The 17,530-nt window shown below is 40.9% G+C and overlaps 1 protein-coding gene across 1 annotated transcript in view; it reads left to right on the forward strand.

The window, feature by feature from the left end:
- The window catches only part of LOC105484320 (endonuclease domain containing 1), a 42,275-nt gene extending 31,265 nt beyond the window's left edge, over positions 1 to 11,010 (forward strand). Inside the window, exon 2 of the mRNA XM_011745834.2 lies at positions 6,762 to 11,010. Coding sequence (XP_011744136.2) covers positions 6,762 to 7,964 — 1,203 coding nt within the window. The 3' untranslated portion in view covers positions 7,965 to 11,010. The remainder of the gene's footprint in view (positions 1 to 6,761) is intronic.
- The last annotated feature ends 6,520 nt before the right edge of the window (positions 11,011 to 17,530 follow it).

Consider the following 17,530-nt stretch of genomic DNA (forward strand, 5'->3'; position numbering starts at 1 on the left):
GATGCTGGAGGGGTGGTGGTGATTCAAGATTGTTTTTCCTATGTCTTTAGTGCCTCTTTTAGTGATATGAAGTTAAGACCAGGCACTGTGAGTGCTTACCTGATTTTTGGTTCTTATGAAGGTAATTTTTTATGTAGATAGTTGTTAAATTGGTGTCCTTATGGGGGAATGATCAGTGGAGCCTTCTATTCTGTCATCTTGCTGTGCTCCCTCTTCATTTTCTTCTTCAGTGACTGAATCTCAATGTGCCTCAGTTTCCTCACCTGTCTTGTATGTGGTAGTAATAATACATAGTTGTTGCAAGTTTAAATGAGAGGATAGTTAGCTCAGCCCCTTTCTGATGTATTAATAATACATGTGGAGCTCATAGAAGAATGTTTGGCATACAGTGCTTAATACATGATGGTGGTTGTTGTTATTTTCAGTTTCAATGCTTCCTCCTGCAGTGCCAGTCATCGGTAATATAGGCTTAACAAATATTGTTGAATGGGTGAATGTTTCCCTTCCAAAACTCTTCAATTTTTCATTGTTTTCCTTACATGCATATTATCATAAAAATTCAGTTTCGCCTCATTTAATTCTGAAACAAACAAACCAACCAACCACCTATGGATTTAAATAGGTTTTACTGTCTGATATAAGGAAATAGACCAATTCTTTGAGATACATTTTTTTCTTGATACTAGATTTCAAAAGGAATTTATTATAAGATTATTTATGGGGCAGGAGGCTAGTAGAGCGAGGACAGCTCATTTTTCTAAAACCTACTTAACATGTTGAGATTAGAAAGAAATTTTTCCATTAAATACAGGAACTGTATCAAATTACATTGACAGTCTAGGGGGATTAGGACAGCTGGGAGGTGGAAAAGACAGAGCTTTGTGTGTTCCCCTATATCTAGAGATTCCAGTGGGATACTAAAGAGGAAGATCAGTGGTGTGTGCAAATGGGCAGGTATAATTCAGAAATTGCCATCTGAAATAACCTCTTACATCATAGGTTTATTTTTGTCTTTAGGGAGCAGTGTTGTCAGTAATTTACTATAATTGCAATAACCAGATCATTAAACCATGTCTGTAGAGAGCATGGAAAAATACAGCTGCCCTTTAAGTGACAATGTATCAAAGAATACACTAAGACTATTTTAATCAAATAGTATTACTATTGTTCTTTTTCTTTTTTTTTTCTTTTTCTTTTTTTCATTTTTTGAGTCCTGCTCTGTCATCCAGGCTGGAGTACAATGGCGTGATCTCAGCTACTGCAACCTCCACCTCCCTGAGTTCAAGCCATTCTCATGCCTCAGCCTCCCAAGTAACTGGGACTACAGGCACATGCCACCATGCCTGGGTTTTTTTTTGTTTGTTTGCTTTGCGCTTTTTTTTTTTTTTTTGTATTTTTAGTAGAAACAGGATTTCACCATGTTGACCAGGCTGGTCTTGAACTCTTGACCTAAAGTGACCAAGTTCCAACCACTCAGCCTCCCAAAGTGCTGGGTTTATAGGCGCAAGCCACAATGCCTGGCCTATTACTATTTTTAATACAGTTTCCTATAGATGAAGTGGGCATTTAAGTTACACATGTGTGTGTGTGCACGTGCGCGTGCGCACACACACACACACACACTCTTTGGCATCCCTTCAGAAAATGAGAGCCTACCAAGACATACTTAGTTGTTTTGGAGAGTTAAGTGAGCATGGTAGTGATGGGGGCTAGTATACTGATTTTATTTAGATTTTTCAGATGATTCTTCAACAAAAGCTATTAAAACATGAGTCATCTTTGGATCAGAAGAAAGTTTGTCATTGGTTAAAAAGCTGGTCTTAAATAAGGAGATAGCATAGTGGGCTCATGGGCGTTTTCCTCAGTGGAAATCAGTTAGCATGGTATTAAATGGTCCTAGGGGCAGGGCGCTGTGGCTCACGCCTGTAATCCCAGCACTTTGGGAGGCCGAGGTGGGCAGACCACTTGAGGTCAGGAGTTCGAGACCAGCCTGGCCAACATGGTGAAACCCCATCTCTACTAAAAATACAAAAATTAGCTAGGTGTGGTGGCACATGCCTGTAATCCCAGCTACTCCGGAGGCTGAGGAAGGAGAATTGCTTGAACCTGGGAGGCGGAGGTTGCAGTGAGTCAATATCAGGCCACTGCACTCCAGCCTGAGTGACAGAGCAAGACTCCGTCTCAAATAAAAATAAAAATAAAAGGTCCTAGGATTTAATATGTTTTTATAAATGATATGTTAAAGTGACTTCATAATGTAATGTCCAGGTTTTTTGACAATTCCAAGTTGCAAAAGATAAAATTGATGGAAATGAATTTCAGGGAGATAGAAATACTTGCATGAACAGACAAAAGAGCCGTGGGTAATAGTTAATACAAAGGAATTAGTAAGGAAACAGAATCAGATTGTTTACAAAGTGGCCAATGTGATTTAGGAAAGGCTGAGAGTCCCTGTAGCCTATTGTTAGAGAGAGGCTTCAGCCTATATAGTTCTTGTTACCATCAGTAAAAGTGTTGAAAAATACTGTCCTACTCATACCAAACATTGATTCAGGAGGTGGTATAAATAAAAAAAAATAATAAATTTAAGCAAAGCAGATACATGTTGGGATGATAAATCTATAATGAGTTATAAAAGGAAATAAGGCTTGCTTTAGGATAAACGTTTTAAACCTGAGACAATGGAGAAAACATCTGGTCAACTGAACAGATGTGGAATTCCTTTCCTCACACCGCAAACACATAGAATATTAGATAAAATGTATCATTTTTCTGACTGGGCATGGTGGTTCCATATTTGCTCTGCTTTCTCCATGTGAAAACCCTGAACTGAGAAAATAACTCAGAAGCTGGCCCCAATTCATAGAATTCTGTAGGGGCCTGGCAGGGGCAACTTCGAAAGCAATCCTATTGGGTTTTGGTTGTTTTGGTTTTTTTTTTTTGACAAAATACCATGGACCTCTCATGAGATAAACTCATCAGCAGAAATTGCGAAGTACTTAGCTATACACACTCCTTGAAGTCAACCAGTAGAAGCAACAAAATAAACTGAAAAACCAAATAGAGAAATCTTAAAGGAACTTTAAAAATCAATGTCTAAACTATTAAAAGATAAAAAAGGATCTCCCAAGAGAAAAAAAAAAAAAGGAGAATTTGAAATAAAACAATAGAAATGCTAGAAAAGAAATCATTGAAATGGAAAAAGCTCCATTCCTGCTACTAATTATTGGAATACTGGAAAATTTTCTTCATCATTCTGTGTCTTGGTTTCCCTATCTGTAAAATAAAGTAAAAATGCTTCCATATAATGCTATATTGAAAGCATTAAATTGGTAGTTCAAAAAATATTAGTCTCCAATCCATCTCCCCATCACTATATAGGTATAGTAGTAGCCAGATATTCTGTCTCAGTTTTAAACACTATGTTCTATCTTGTCATCAAACCATAGAACCAGGTTTGGAGTTCATAAGAATATAGTAAACATGAATATGAAGTTCTGAAGAAAGCAGGGGAAGGGGAGGGAAGATGTGTCCAAAGCTGCCTGTATTTCTGGAGCATATGTTTTAGTTACTTTGCCTTGGAAGGCCTAGGGCAGTAGGGTGCACAGGACCCAGTATAGAATTGGGCCATGGCCTTCCCAGCCACCTTGGTTCCATCCTGGCTTATTTCCCATGTAAGTGTATGGGAAATTTCCCTGTGGAGTTGGGCAGAAAAGGCCTTACCTGGTTGTCAGGTGCAAAGCTGTGGCTGAAATCTGAAGCCCCGTGAACTCAAGTGATCTAAGAGGATGCTGAAACACCCAGCTTAGTCTCCTCTGATCGCAGCACTGGAAGACCATGCATAGCAGTTGGGGAGTGAATCAACCCCCACAGTCTTTTATAAGTCCATTGTAAGTCCTGGTTTTTGCTTAGCAACGGGACACTTTGTCTCTTACACATGCAGGCACATTCTCTCTCATTTACTTCTCTCTTATTTGCTTCCCTTTTTTATCCTCTCCTGTTCTCCTTCTGCCTCTTTCTTTTGCCTCCTCCCCTTCCTCATCCAAGTCCCTCTTCTCTGCTCATTTTTTAGGCCTTCATCAACCCCTGTAGGCACGTTTCACCCTTGGGTGGCTCTTGGGCTAAAGACACTCCAGCATGCTCCCACAATGCTCTGCCACAGGGTTATCAATTCAGAAACAATCTTTAGTTTCCCTAGAAGGAATGAAGGCACTGCACCAGGTTAAATGCATACAAAATGCCCCAGTAACCATGGAGAAATGTGCATCAACCCCGACCTTACACCCAAGTCTTCGTAGATCTTGGCTCTGCTATATCCTGGTCTTATGATTAAAAAATGAGGCTGATGTTTCCTTGGGATGTACCTTTCAGATATAAGAGAGCAGAGACAGCAGCTTAACCAAGTGAATGAGCTTCTTATCTCTATCCTACAAGGGATGTGGTAGCAGTGAAGAGCACCCAGGATCATTGCTCCTTCTAAGAATGGGGGAAGGCATGGAGTTGAATGAGTAGGGTCAGCCGATAGATTACTCCATTAGGTTTCAGCAAATATACCAAGTTGTTTATCCATTGCCCTCAATACCCCTACGCATACCCGCAAGAGAGTGTCTTCATTTGCCATTGCAGAGCCAGAGAGATGCACAGTTGGACTGCCCTCAGACTAGAGGTACAACACAATTCCTATGGCTTTGACTCCCCTCGGGGTTTATTTTATGTTTAGTGAGTAGCACCAATTTTAGAGAATCAGTTACCAATAATTTACTCATTTTAATTAGGTTTGTATTTTTGTATTTCCTTTTGAAAGTAACACATATTATGGGTTGATGTGGGTAGGGAGGTACGAGGAGAGAAACAAGAAAATAGAGGAAAAAATATGACTTGCATCCCCAGGAATCAAACGACCATGTTGACATGTCGTATGTTTATTTTCAAAATGTTTCCTTACATACTTGAAGGCTTTTAAAAAGTGATTATTTAATTTTATATCCTGCCCTTTCTTTTCAACGTTATAGCATATATTTTCTCATCATTACGAACCGCTTTATAATTGTAAGTGCTTTTTAATGATTGTTTTTGAGATGGGGGTGTCACTCCCTTACTCAGCTTGGAGTGCAGTTGTGCAGTCTCTGCTCACTGCATCCTCTACTTCCCAGGCTCAAGTGATTCTGCCACCTCAGCCTCCTGAGTAGCTGGGACCACAGGTGTGTACCACCATGCCCAGCTAATTTTTTGAATTTTTTTTTTTTTATAGAAGTGGGGTTTCGCCATGTTGCCCAGGTTGGTCTCAAATGCCCGAGTTTAGGTGATCCACCTGCCTAGGCCTCTCAAAGTGCTGGGGTTACAGGCTTGAACCACCATGCCTGGCCATAATGGTTTTTAATGAGTTTTTTCTTTGATGGATATAACATAATGTTATTTACGAAACCTTTCCCTGTTTTTGAAAATGTGGGATGGTTCCACTTGCTATTATAAATACTGCCGCCTCAGGGCATAAAGATTAACAAGAATGCCTTGAGATTCTATTATGCGTCAGGCCTTGGGCTGGGTTCTGGGGGAATATACATGGTTCCTGATGTCAAGAATTTACAAGTTAGTTTGGGGGATAATGACATAATCCTAAATTAATCCTAAGCACTTTCCTTTTGTCCTTTCAGATAAGATCAAAATAATCATAAATAATATTGAATTTTTTGTAAAAGAAAGCAGAACCAAGAAAGGATGTATATATTGATTGCAATTGATATATAGCACATGTCTAGATTGACCAAGACAGAAAATGAATTGTTAATCATAGCAAATATTGGGGAGTTTAAGTTCAAGCAGCAACTGGTCTAATTTGAATTTTAGTTTTACCTGATAAATATCCAGTAACCAACACCAGACTGTACATTTCCCCCATGTAATTTAAATGCGCTGATTAGAGTTGATTGTTTTTCATAAATCCGAAAATGTATAAACATTCATTAGGAACATGTGCCTTCAATTGCAACCAACATTGGTGGCTGATTAACTGAGTTGCAGTTCTAACTTTATTGGCCTGTTGAGATCTACTCCCCCCTGGTTTTTTTTTTTTTTATAATTACTTTGAAGTTCATGGAAAAGTATTCCAAAAGAGAATTATGAAGTTCATGAAACTACAATATTTTTTGTTTGTTTGTTTTGAGACAGAGGCTTGCTCTGTTGCCCAGGCTGGAGTTAAAATAGTGCAATCTCGGCTCACTGCAACCTCTGCCTCCCTGGTTCAAGTGATTCTCCTGCCTCAGCCTCCTGAGTAGCTGGGATTACAGGCACCCATCACCACATCCAGCTAATTTTTGTATTTTTAGTAGAGATGGGGTTTCACCATGTTGGCCAGGCTTGTCTCAAACTCCTGACCTCAGGTGATCCACCTGCTTCAGCCTGCTGAAGTGCTAGGATTACAAGCATGAGCCACCGCACCTGGCCCCAGACTACAACAGATTTTAAAAAGAACATTACGATGGTGGGTGTGTGTGTGAGTGAAGGGGTGTTACTGTAGAGCAGGGTGGGGTAAACACAGGTAATAGACTAGGAAACAGCCTATCTGAAAGATGCTTTGAAACACCAGGATTTTGATATATTAGAATGAAGTGTGCATGTGCCAGAGAACCAAGTCCTTCCAAACTCAAGCATTTGAAGTAATAGACCAGTGGGGACTTCTCCAGAGTCTGGGCAGGATGATTCTAGTGCTGCCTCTGTGCTGTAAGCAGGGATACATCTCACCACTTGTTTTCTTCTTTCAGATCGATGACCCCAACAGCAATCTTGAGGAGGCGATTAATGAGGCAGAGGCCATCACCTCTGTGAACAGCCTGGGAAGCAAGCAAGCCTTGAATACAGATTACCTTGATTCTGATTACCAAAGAGGACAGCTATACCCGTTCTCCCTTAGCAGTGATCTCCAGGTGGCCACATTTACTCTCACAAATTCAGCCCCAATGACTCAGTCCTTCCAGGAACGGTGGTACGTGAATCTCCACAGCCTAATGGACCGGGCTTTGACCCCACAGTGTGGCAATGGGGAAGACCTATATATCCTCACAGGCACAGTGCCCTCAGACTACAGAGTTAAAGACAAAGTGGCAGTCCCTGAGTTTGTTTGGCTGGCAGCCTGTTGTGCTGTCCCTGGAGGTGGCTGGGCCATGGGCTTTGTCAAGCACACCCGGGACAGTGACATCATAGAAGATGTGATGGTAAAAGATCTTCAGAAACTGCTTCCATTTAACCCTCAGCTGTTTCAGAACAACTGTGGTGAGACTGAGCAAGACACAGAGAAAATGAAAAAAATCCTGGAAGTGGTTAACCAAGTCCAGGATGAAGAACGAATGGTGCAATCTCAAAAGACTTCTAGTCCCCCCTCTAGCACCAGGAGCAAGAGGTCTGCTCCGTTGCCTCCAGAGGCATCTGAGGGAAGTAGTAGCTTTTTGGGAAAACTCATGGGCTTCATTGCTACCCCATTCATCAAGCTTTTTCAATTAATTTATTACCTTGTGGTAGCAATCCTGAAGAACATTGTCTATCTCCTGTGGTGTGTTACCAAGCAGGTGATTAATGGCATAGAAAGTTGTCTTTACCGCCTGGGGTCAGCCACCATCTCATACTTCGTGGCCATTGGGGAAGAGTTGGTGAGCATTCCCTGGAAGGTGCTGAAGGTTGTGGCCAAAGTCATCAGGGCTATTCTCCGGATCCTTTGTTGTCTGCTGAAGGCCGTTTGCCGAGTTCTGAGCATCCCTATCCGTGTCCTTGTGGATGTGGCCACTTTCCCTGTGTATACCATGGGCGCTATTCCAATTGTATGCAAGGACATTGCACTGGGCCTTGGTGGCACTGTCTCACTGCTCTTTGACACTGCTTTTGGTACCCTGGGTGGCCTATTTCAGGTTGTTTTTAGTGTCTGCAAGCGGATTGGCTACAAGATTACTTTTGACAATTCTGGGGAGTTATAAACTCAAAAAACTAATAGTATCCAGTCACCGTGAATTTGAAAGCTGGAATATTTTGTCTTTACAATGGGTTTCTGTTCACTGTCAGTTATCATTATATTTTGGCCTTTGGTGGGGATGTCTGCTTGTTTTTACAAAAGAAGATGGCAGAATTTAGACTTGACAGAGGAGAAATGCTCAGGGTGAGATTAGGTGTAGTAATCTGCTGTTTACCTCCAGTTATGTGTGCAAACTCCCAAGCCACTAATAACTTCAGTTATGCACTCTGACATAGATGACCACCTGAAACGCACTGGTATTTATTTCTGATGATTAAAAATTACAGGAGAGGGAAGAATTAGAAAAAGAACAACTTTAAACCAAAAGTGTCTGAGAAAAGGACAAAGGGAGCTTGTTCTTCCCATTGCTTTTTGTGATTTAAGGCAAAACAGATAAAAAAAAAATTCTGCAGCCAATTTCTCAGCATTTGCTTATCTTTCTCCCCAATTTAACTGACCTTGGTGGAATGCAGATAATGCCTCTCTGTTGAAATGACCTTGTGGGGATGTAGAATTTTCTGTATCTCTTAGCTTTTCTTGGCTCTCAAGGATATGTACAGTTTTCATTTTCTCCAAAGTTGAATTTTGCTACATTTTTCTTTTAGGTGATTATAAGCACTTTAAAAAAAATCATTTTTAGGTAATGGTAAGCATTTTATGCCAAATGTGGCGTAACAGAGTTTGAATTGAAGGGCAAAGGGTTTTTTTTTTTTTTTTTTTTTTTTTTCGCACCTTGAATAGTATAATACAGTCCTCTCAGGTGAAAAGAAGAGAAGAGAAGGTGGACAGCCCTGCTCTTAGTAGGTGCTGCAGATCCAAGGACATCTTTTGCCCAGCTTGGATTAACTTGACGTGTCTCCTTGCCTGACAAGGTTGAACTGAAAGATCCATATGTTAAGCTAACATGAAAATTCATATTCTGCAACATACTAGATTTTTCTAATGCATTGAGTAAGTACCTAGTACAGTAAAAATACTCTGACTTATGTCCCTAAATGGTTGTTTTGGTACAACTATATAGAAAAGAGCCACAAAATAAAGATAAAAATTATTCTGGCCATCTCTGAAAAAAATATATAAAATATTTAAGAATAATTATATCTTAGGAAATTATTTTTATAGTGTGTTTGAGGCTACAAACATAACTCCCCCATTAATACAAGTGAAATGTGAGAGCTCATTCTCAAAATTTTTTTGATCAAGCACTTGTCATTTTAAATCTTGCACTAAAAAATGTAACAAGAGGGAACAAACTTTGCTTCCCACAATCGGGGTGGAATCATCTGGATTTTTCTGAATGTTTTAAAGAATTGCTGAGAGGTAGGAAACAGCCAAGTATGAAATACTGATCTTAGAGCTACAGCCCAGGATCAATCAGAAAGTTATATGCAAAAGTTTGGGGTCCCAACAAGGAGAGAACATGTCAGCCATTTGCATGGGGTCGATGAATGAGAAACATGAGCTTAGCAAGAGTTACATTTTGCAGAAAAATAGCAGAGTCACACCCAGAGTAGAACAGCAGCCAGCAAGCTGCCATCCTGATCGATTTGTGGTGCAAGGTTAGGGAGTATGGGCACCACATGAGTCCATGCTAGGGAGATATGCACCAGGCTTATCTAAGAAACTTAAAGCAGTATTTTACCAACACTTGTCTTAGGGAGCATAAAGTTTGGATGTCCCTTTATTTCAGCAGTGTGAAGGTAAAGGGTGAGGGTTTGACTTGATACTGATTGGTCAACAATCCTGCTGGATAAAGAAAAGGAATTTTAGAAATGACCAGAGGGACAGTCCAGCCAAACTATTATTTGATAAGGAACCTAAGGCCCCTTAGTTTCATGGCTAACTGAGAGCAGATTAGGAGCCAACGTTATTTGCACATGTCCCATCACACCTGGGGTGTCAGACATGGGAAGTTCGTGCTTTTATTCAGCTGCCTCCCTGGACCATGGCAAGATTTCCTCATCCGTCAAACAGACTCCAGGCCCTGACTAATCAGTTGGATTTGGCTTGTGTGATGAAAACAATTAGCCGTCCACGTACAACGTTATGCTTACTGCATCCCAGGGAAACTTAATTCCCTCCTAGCACATATTTGCATACTGAAAGGCCCGAAAAGGGCATCCGTGGCAGCTTGAGCCCCTTAGCACCATGTAAGGAGCACAGCATCCAAACGGCTTCTTGAGAACCATTTGGGAATGTCTTCTTTTTCACATCCGATTGTTTAGTGTCTATTTATTCTTGCATGACCTGTTTTGAAATCTAAAAAGGGACAATAAAGCAAAAAGTATCAGTAAGGTTAGGTGGCTGAGACCCACTGCCCTGAGTTACTAGTGTGGCTGTGCCCATGGGTCTCTGGAACCATCTGCATTGGACCTGAAGCCACAGCAGGTGGCTGGACTGCTGCCCTGTTCCTAATGAGCTACGCTGGGCTTTCAGGTAGGGGCTGGGGTTGACGAACCCCAGCTCTGGCTTAAAGATCTTGCTGTGGCTCTGTTATGTTCTGAGGCCTTGGGATCAGCCTCTTCCTCATTATGGAGCTGATTTTCTAGTCTGTGGATCAGCTATGCCTTTGGACACTTCTCTTTTTCATTGTGCCTTTTGAATGTTGGCTTCTCACTCAGCATCAACCATTTCCATGTAAATGCAGACTAGGGAGTTGGGAGAAGGAACCAAAGTGCAGCACCCTGCATTTATTCAGTCATTTGTTCATCTGTCAAACACGTATTTGGACATCAAGGTTGCAGAGATCAACAATGCATGGATTCCATCTTTGAGGAGTTCAAAGGCTAGTGGAGAGAACACATAATACAGTTGTACTTGTAACAAGTAAGTGCTGCAGTAAAGGTACTAATAGCATGTTCCTTGGAACAGAGGAAGAGAAACCACAAAACCATGGAAATTAGGGAAGCCTTTATAGAGGGTGTGACAAAACTCAATTTGACATTTTCAAGCTATGTACAATGCTGTGCACCTTGCAGATGCTCAATAAAGTAATTATTGACAACTTTTTAGCAGTTCTGTAAAATATCTAAAAGGGGAGAATCCTAATGGTTGAAATGAGGCTTGGGGACTGTGAATTTTTGCCATTTTCTTCTTGATCCACATTAATTCAAGCAGCTTCCAGTCATATCTGACTTTTGTTCATTTCTTTAAATGTTTGCATCATACATGAGAAAACAGAGAGAAGTCTAGATCAGTGAAACAGGCCTTAGAACTATTTTTCAATGTTATTGCTCTGCAAAGTATTTGGGACAATAAGTGTTTTTGGTATCTTTCATAATTAAGCACCAAAGACTTACTGCTTCACTGAATCTGAATCACAGAGAAAATTATAGAACCACTTTTATTTGTTTGTTTATTCATTTGGAAACTCCCACAGTGAGAGAAATTACAAGCAGTCTCTGATGGGGGCTGGTCCTCTCTGTGGCCTTTAGTAGGGTGATCCTCTGGGGTGGAGGTGGCAGTAATTCTTGGCTGCCTTCCCAGGGTGGGCAGCATCTTGCCCAAGCTCACCACAAAATATGTGTTTTTTCAAATGTTACACTACCAGCAATGTAGTGTGGACTGCTTGCCTTTCATTAATGGGTTCTCAGTCTTCCCATTGTCTCTCTCTGTAGGTATTTCACCCCAGGTCATGGATTGATGTCTAACAACACTACCCTCCAAGTCAATTTTTAAGCTTAAATTTCAACAAAGAAAGTGCTCATAACCACTTGTCATCCTCAATTATCCATGGTGAGGAGGTGGATGTAAGATGACTTCCGGAGGTCAGTACTTCCTTGTGGCTGAGAGCCCACACTGCAGAGTCAAAATGATGTAGGCACAAATCCTGGCTTCCCCACTTATTGTGTGATCTTCGGCAAGTTACTCACCTCGGCTTTCTCATCTATACAATTATGAGTACCTACCTCGGAGGGTTGCTATGAGCATTAAATGAGTTAATGAACATAAAGCATTCATCACTTACCATGCTTGGCACATGGTAAGTGCTCAGCAAATGTTAAATTGTTGTTGCCAGATGGGTGGTGGGCAATGATATTTACACTACTTGGACAAAATTGGTTTGATGGTGCCTTAGAGGTCAGGATGTCTCTAGAACAATGCTGTAAGAACCAGGATCAAAGTACGGTCTGGGAGTCAAAGTCATGAATGAAAATGAAACAAGCCAGAACCTCATCAGTGGTGTCCATGAATCTGAAGGTACAGGTGAGGGTTGGACCTGGAGTCTCAAAAGAGGAGGGTCGGAAAACTGAAACTCAGCATGTGTCCAGCACTATTTATTCAATTTTATTTCATAATCAAGCCTCCAAAATCCAAACGCATTGTCAGCATCTGCTTTGAAGGTAAGCACTGCAGGTAGGATGAGGCAACCCAAAGATGGTATTGAGAAAGAGGCAGAGCCTCTTGGACGCTGTGCCTAGTGAGTGTGGGTTGGTGGGGGAAAGGCAGGTGATCATTCTGGTACAGGGCCTTGGGGTTAACTAGTTTTAGTTGCCCTATGACGCTTTTGGGGAAGTCTTCAAACCTTTGTGAGATTTAATTCCTTATCTGTAAAATGTGGGTAATAAAAATATCACCCCATAGGGCTTTTGTGAAGATCAAGTGAAATCAGCTTTGTAAACTATCAACTATCATAAAAATATAAAGATTCATATTTATAAGTTTCCAAGGTTGGTCCTATTTCTTTAAAAATTGGTGCATACTTCCATTTTTTAAAAGGTGAGTAGATGTGAATAAAAATTAAAGTGGTTATTCAGAAAGCATAAATGGCTTAGTCAGAAATTGGGTTTGACAATAAATGTTGAACATTATGCCTTGGGAACTTAAGATCCTCAGAATGCTGCCTCATCCAACTTTAAGTCCTACTTTCTTAACACCCAATCAATCCCATTTTCAGTAGATTCCTCCACACACCTCATGTCCATTTGCTTTCCTCCTGTCTGGGTCGGCTGAATCATTGAAATGAGTAATAGGCACTGAAACGAAAGACACCGTATGAGTCTTGTAAAACCTGAAAAGAAACAAGTGTGAGACAGTGAACAGTCCTGGTGAGTCTCTGAGAACTGGCAGAAGCTGCCTAGACCGCCCCTGGCAGCCTGCACACTGAAGGCCAGCCCAGGCCTGCCACTGACATCTGTCCCTGAGAACATCAGACAGCAGCTTCTGGGCTTTAGTTTATTTAGGCTGTACCAAGTGTATGTTTCTCCAGCATACGTGCTGAGTTGGCATATCCATATGTGTTATGTTTACTGCATTTAGAAGGAAACTTCCAGGGAGATTGAAGTCTCAGAAGTGAGGAAGAGGCAGACTTGTGTAAAAGGGAGAGTGCACCAGGAAAACAGGAGCCCTGCGTTTCCCTCCTCTGAGTTACTGTACATTTTCTGGATGTAATCATTGGTATATTTGCAAAACAAGAAGAGAGGGACCATCTCTAGGGTCTTCTCAAATTTCAGGCAACAAATCCTTGCTTTTCAACAAGTACTTTCATATATTTGGGTCACAGAGATTCTGATTGAGTTCTATCAACTTATCTCTCCTATATCTGAGAGTTACCAAAAGTCAGAGAAATTCCCTGCGACATTATCAGGAAGGACAGCGACTGATTGGTCCTAAAAACATCATTATTTTTATTATTATCATCATCAGCATTTCTTCTCCCCAGGCTTAGAGAATTAATTAGCAGGGTTGCCTTTAGGTGGTGGCCAGCCTAAGAGTAAGAAATATTAGTAATGTTCCTGGCTCCTATTTAACTCCCTCAGTAGCCTGAAGTGTTGCCAGAAGTTTCACCACTTATCACTCTTCCTGTAGGCTAGGAAAACACAAATAATCTGAAAGAAGTTAACATTGCGTCAATGCTAGCAACTTAGGGTAAATGATTTTATGAAATCCTTCCTACTAGCTGGGAACAGTTCTACACGCAAGTCATTGTTTTGATTGGTAAGAGGTGTGGTGGGAACACCATACTGAGAGTCAGGAGGTGCCTGTCTTAGACCAGCATCTTGTGGAACTGGAGCCTTACCCCAAGTGAGCCCTTTATTGTAAGGGCCGGAGACAAAGTGAAGGACCCTGTAAGATCTTAGAAATAAGGCCACAGAATTTCTCTCTAAATGTCTAATATTAGATCAGTCCATAATGGATCAAAGTAGAAATGTACACCTGAAAGAAACAACAAGGGTGTTGGGCCTATTGCACTCATAACCAGTGGTGTGCTGGTAAATGTTGAACCACCAGCTTTCTGTGTTTGCGGGGAGAGCACCCTGATTTGTAATGTTTGCCAGTTTCTGTAGTGTCAATATTTCCATCATGGCTGATGTCAAGCTGCCAATGTGACATCACTGAAAGCAGCATTGGGAAGGTAGGTACACAGCCTGTGCTCCTGAGCTGATGCAAGTCACTGGGAATGTCATCATTGGTACCACCCATACCACTACTTCATCATCCAATTGAGTGCATAAGATACACAGAAGGAATATTTCCAACAGAAAAGGAGTTGAACAGCTATAGTATGGCAGAGGAAGGAAAATCACTGAGACTGCCCTTTTGAGTACTATCCAGGAGAGAGGAAGGCTTGACAATCTGAACTTTACATATTTTGAAATCCAAAGGCTACCTCCCCAACCCTGTAAAATAAATTTATAAGGTTATTTTAGCTCAGTGCCATTAAACAATAACTTATCTAATGCCTCATTTTCCATCCTGTTCCAGTCAAACAAGCTTCTGCTCATGGCCTGGCTTGCTTGCTTTCTTTCTTGTTTATTATTACACTTTAAGTTCTAGGGTACATGTGCACAACATGCAGGTTTGATACATAGGTATACATGTGTCATGTTGGTTTGCTTCACCCATCAACTCGTCATTTACTGTAGGTATTTCTCCCAATGCTATCCCTCCCCCAGCCCCCCACTCCCCCAACAGGCCCCAGGGTGTGACGTTCCCTGCCGTATATCCAAGTGTTCTCATTGTTCAATTACCACCTATGAGTGAGAACATGTGGTGTTTGGTTTTTTGTCCTTGTGATAGTTTGCTGAGAATGATGGTTTCCAGCTTCATCCATGTCCCTGCAAAGGACATGAACTCATCCTTTTTTATGACTGCATAGTATTCCGTGGTGTATATGTGCCACATTTTCTTAATCCAGCCTGTCATCGATGGACATTTGGGTTGGTTCCAAGTCTTTGCTGTTGTGACTAGCACTCATGACCTGGCTTTCTATGTTAGTTTGCCTCTATGGACCAAGTACACTGAACATACGGATTTCAAACTCTCTTGACAATGCTATACTAAAGCAACTTGAACAAGTGGTTTTTGATTATGTTTTGGCTTCCTGTGTAGCTTAAGAACATAATGTACATAAGATGATAATGGGAGTGCTGCAGTCTATATATCAGCTCTATTTTTAATATAAATTAATAAAATGCCATTGTTGTGTTGTCCTTAATCTCTTGTGTGTCCTAGCATGAATCCTTTTCTTAGAGCCTTATTGCTTCCAGAAGCTCAGCAGAGCCCACATCTGAGCTTTCAAATCTGGAAAATATTTCAGGTTGTGGTATTCAAATCAGCAGAGAGAATTCTGCACAGCCTTGGTTAGCTTTCCCTGAAATACCACGTTTCCATCTCCTGTCTCGGACTCACCTCTAAGCTCTGCAACCTCTATCTGTGAATCAGATGTCACAGGATGTGTTGAAAATCAATGCAAACTCATCCTCTGCCATTGGATGGCAGAATGCATTAGTTGGGATACCTTTGCTTGCATGCAATAGAAACCCCTCTCAAACTAGCCTTGTCCCAAATTTACTGGATCATGTAACAAGAATTTAGACGGGGCCTCTTGAATCAGGTACTCACATAATGACAGAACTCTATCCGTCATCAACAACTCTGTGTTGTCTTCATTCTCACCTAGAATGAATGACATTTCTTCATACACTGTGAAGCACAGGCAGCTCTGAATATTCACCCTGATGGTCTTGTATCTGGAGAAGGAAAGCTCCTGTGTTCTGGCTAGGAGAATCCCCAGGAAGGGTTCTTTTTCCTAGCAGGGTACATGCAATCATTGGGTCAATCACTGTGGCTGGGTGGGTGCAATAAGATGATTGACCCAGACTGGGTTATGGATCCATATGATGGTGTTGCTAGTTCTCATCAGAAGGACAGAGGAGAAGATGCAAGATAGACATCCACAATAGTCCCTCATAGACTGACTGACAGCTTTATTTAAGACATATAATGATGCCCTTTAAATTTATTAGGTGGCTTTTCACTTGCAAAGCGCTTTCATGTTTCAGTGGACCGCATCAGAACCACAGATGTGCTTGGTTTCTCTTAAGAACAGAAGCTATGGCCAGCATTTCCTCAAGGCCATAACAAGCTAGAGCTGAGTAGACAGGGCAAGCACCCTAGAGTTTGTCACAGTCTCCATCGTGTCTCTATTGCCTCTCTGATCTGACCCACTTTGCTCGTTTAACTTACTTACCTGGCTCCTGTAGCCTTTTGGGTTTGCTGATCCCCAATGTGATCTCACGTCATTCACATCTATTCTGTGAACACTAATTATTCCCATTTTATTTTAAACCAAGATTCAGAGATTCAACTGACTTTCCTAAGGTCACACAATTAGAAGGTGAGACCCAGAATCTAGATTTTAGAGATGAGGCTGTTCAGTTACCCGCACACGGTTGTAACAGTTATGCACAAGTTTCATATCTGCTATGTGAAGGGAGCCCTCTAGGGTTGTGTAGTCAACTCTATATGTGGAAGCCCTGAGGCTATTTTCCCTTCCATTTCACCATAGTCATAATACTGTCACAAAGTTAGTTGAAATAATGCACTTCCTTCAAAATTTATTGTAGAACAAGTGCTTGTGACTAAGTGAAATGATAAATGATCAGATTGGAACAAATAATTCAGTTAATTATATCACTAAGTCTTACCAGAGACAATAGTAAAACTTGTCTGACTTATGCAAATAATATAGTTAGGTCTGCAGGAGAACTCAACCTGTAATGTCCACAACTATTTTAGGAGTGATTTTATTGTCTTGAAATTTTTCTTGCTATACAAATAACCCTAATCTCCCAGTTTCCATGTGATTAAAATGAGAGGTTTGCATTCAGTTTTCTAATGAGACAATGATGCTTAATCCTGATTGCATGTTAGAATCACCAGGGAGGTTTTATTGATTTTTAAACTAATGTTGGGGTCCCATCCCTAATGGTTTTAATATAAGCTTCAACAAAGAAGATATACAAATAGCAAAAAGTATACGAAAAGGTGCTGAACCTCGTTAGTCATTACAGAAATGCAATTTAAAATCACATTGAGACCAACTGTACTCACTATGTAGTATAAGGTAGACCATGCAAGAATGGCAAGGATGTGCAGCACCCGGAGCTCTCATTTAATGTTGGTGGAAATGTAAAGTGGCACAACCACTTTGGAAAGCTGTTTAGAAGTGTCTTAAAATGATAAACTTATGTCCACCATATGATTCAGGCTTTCCACTCCTAGGTATTGATCCAAGAGAAAAGAAAA

Source organism: Macaca nemestrina, chromosome 12 (genome assembly GCF_043159975.1).
Source record: "Macaca nemestrina isolate mMacNem1 chromosome 12, mMacNem.hap1, whole genome shotgun sequence".
Taxonomy (NCBI): domain Eukaryota; kingdom Metazoa; phylum Chordata; class Mammalia; order Primates; family Cercopithecidae; genus Macaca; species Macaca nemestrina.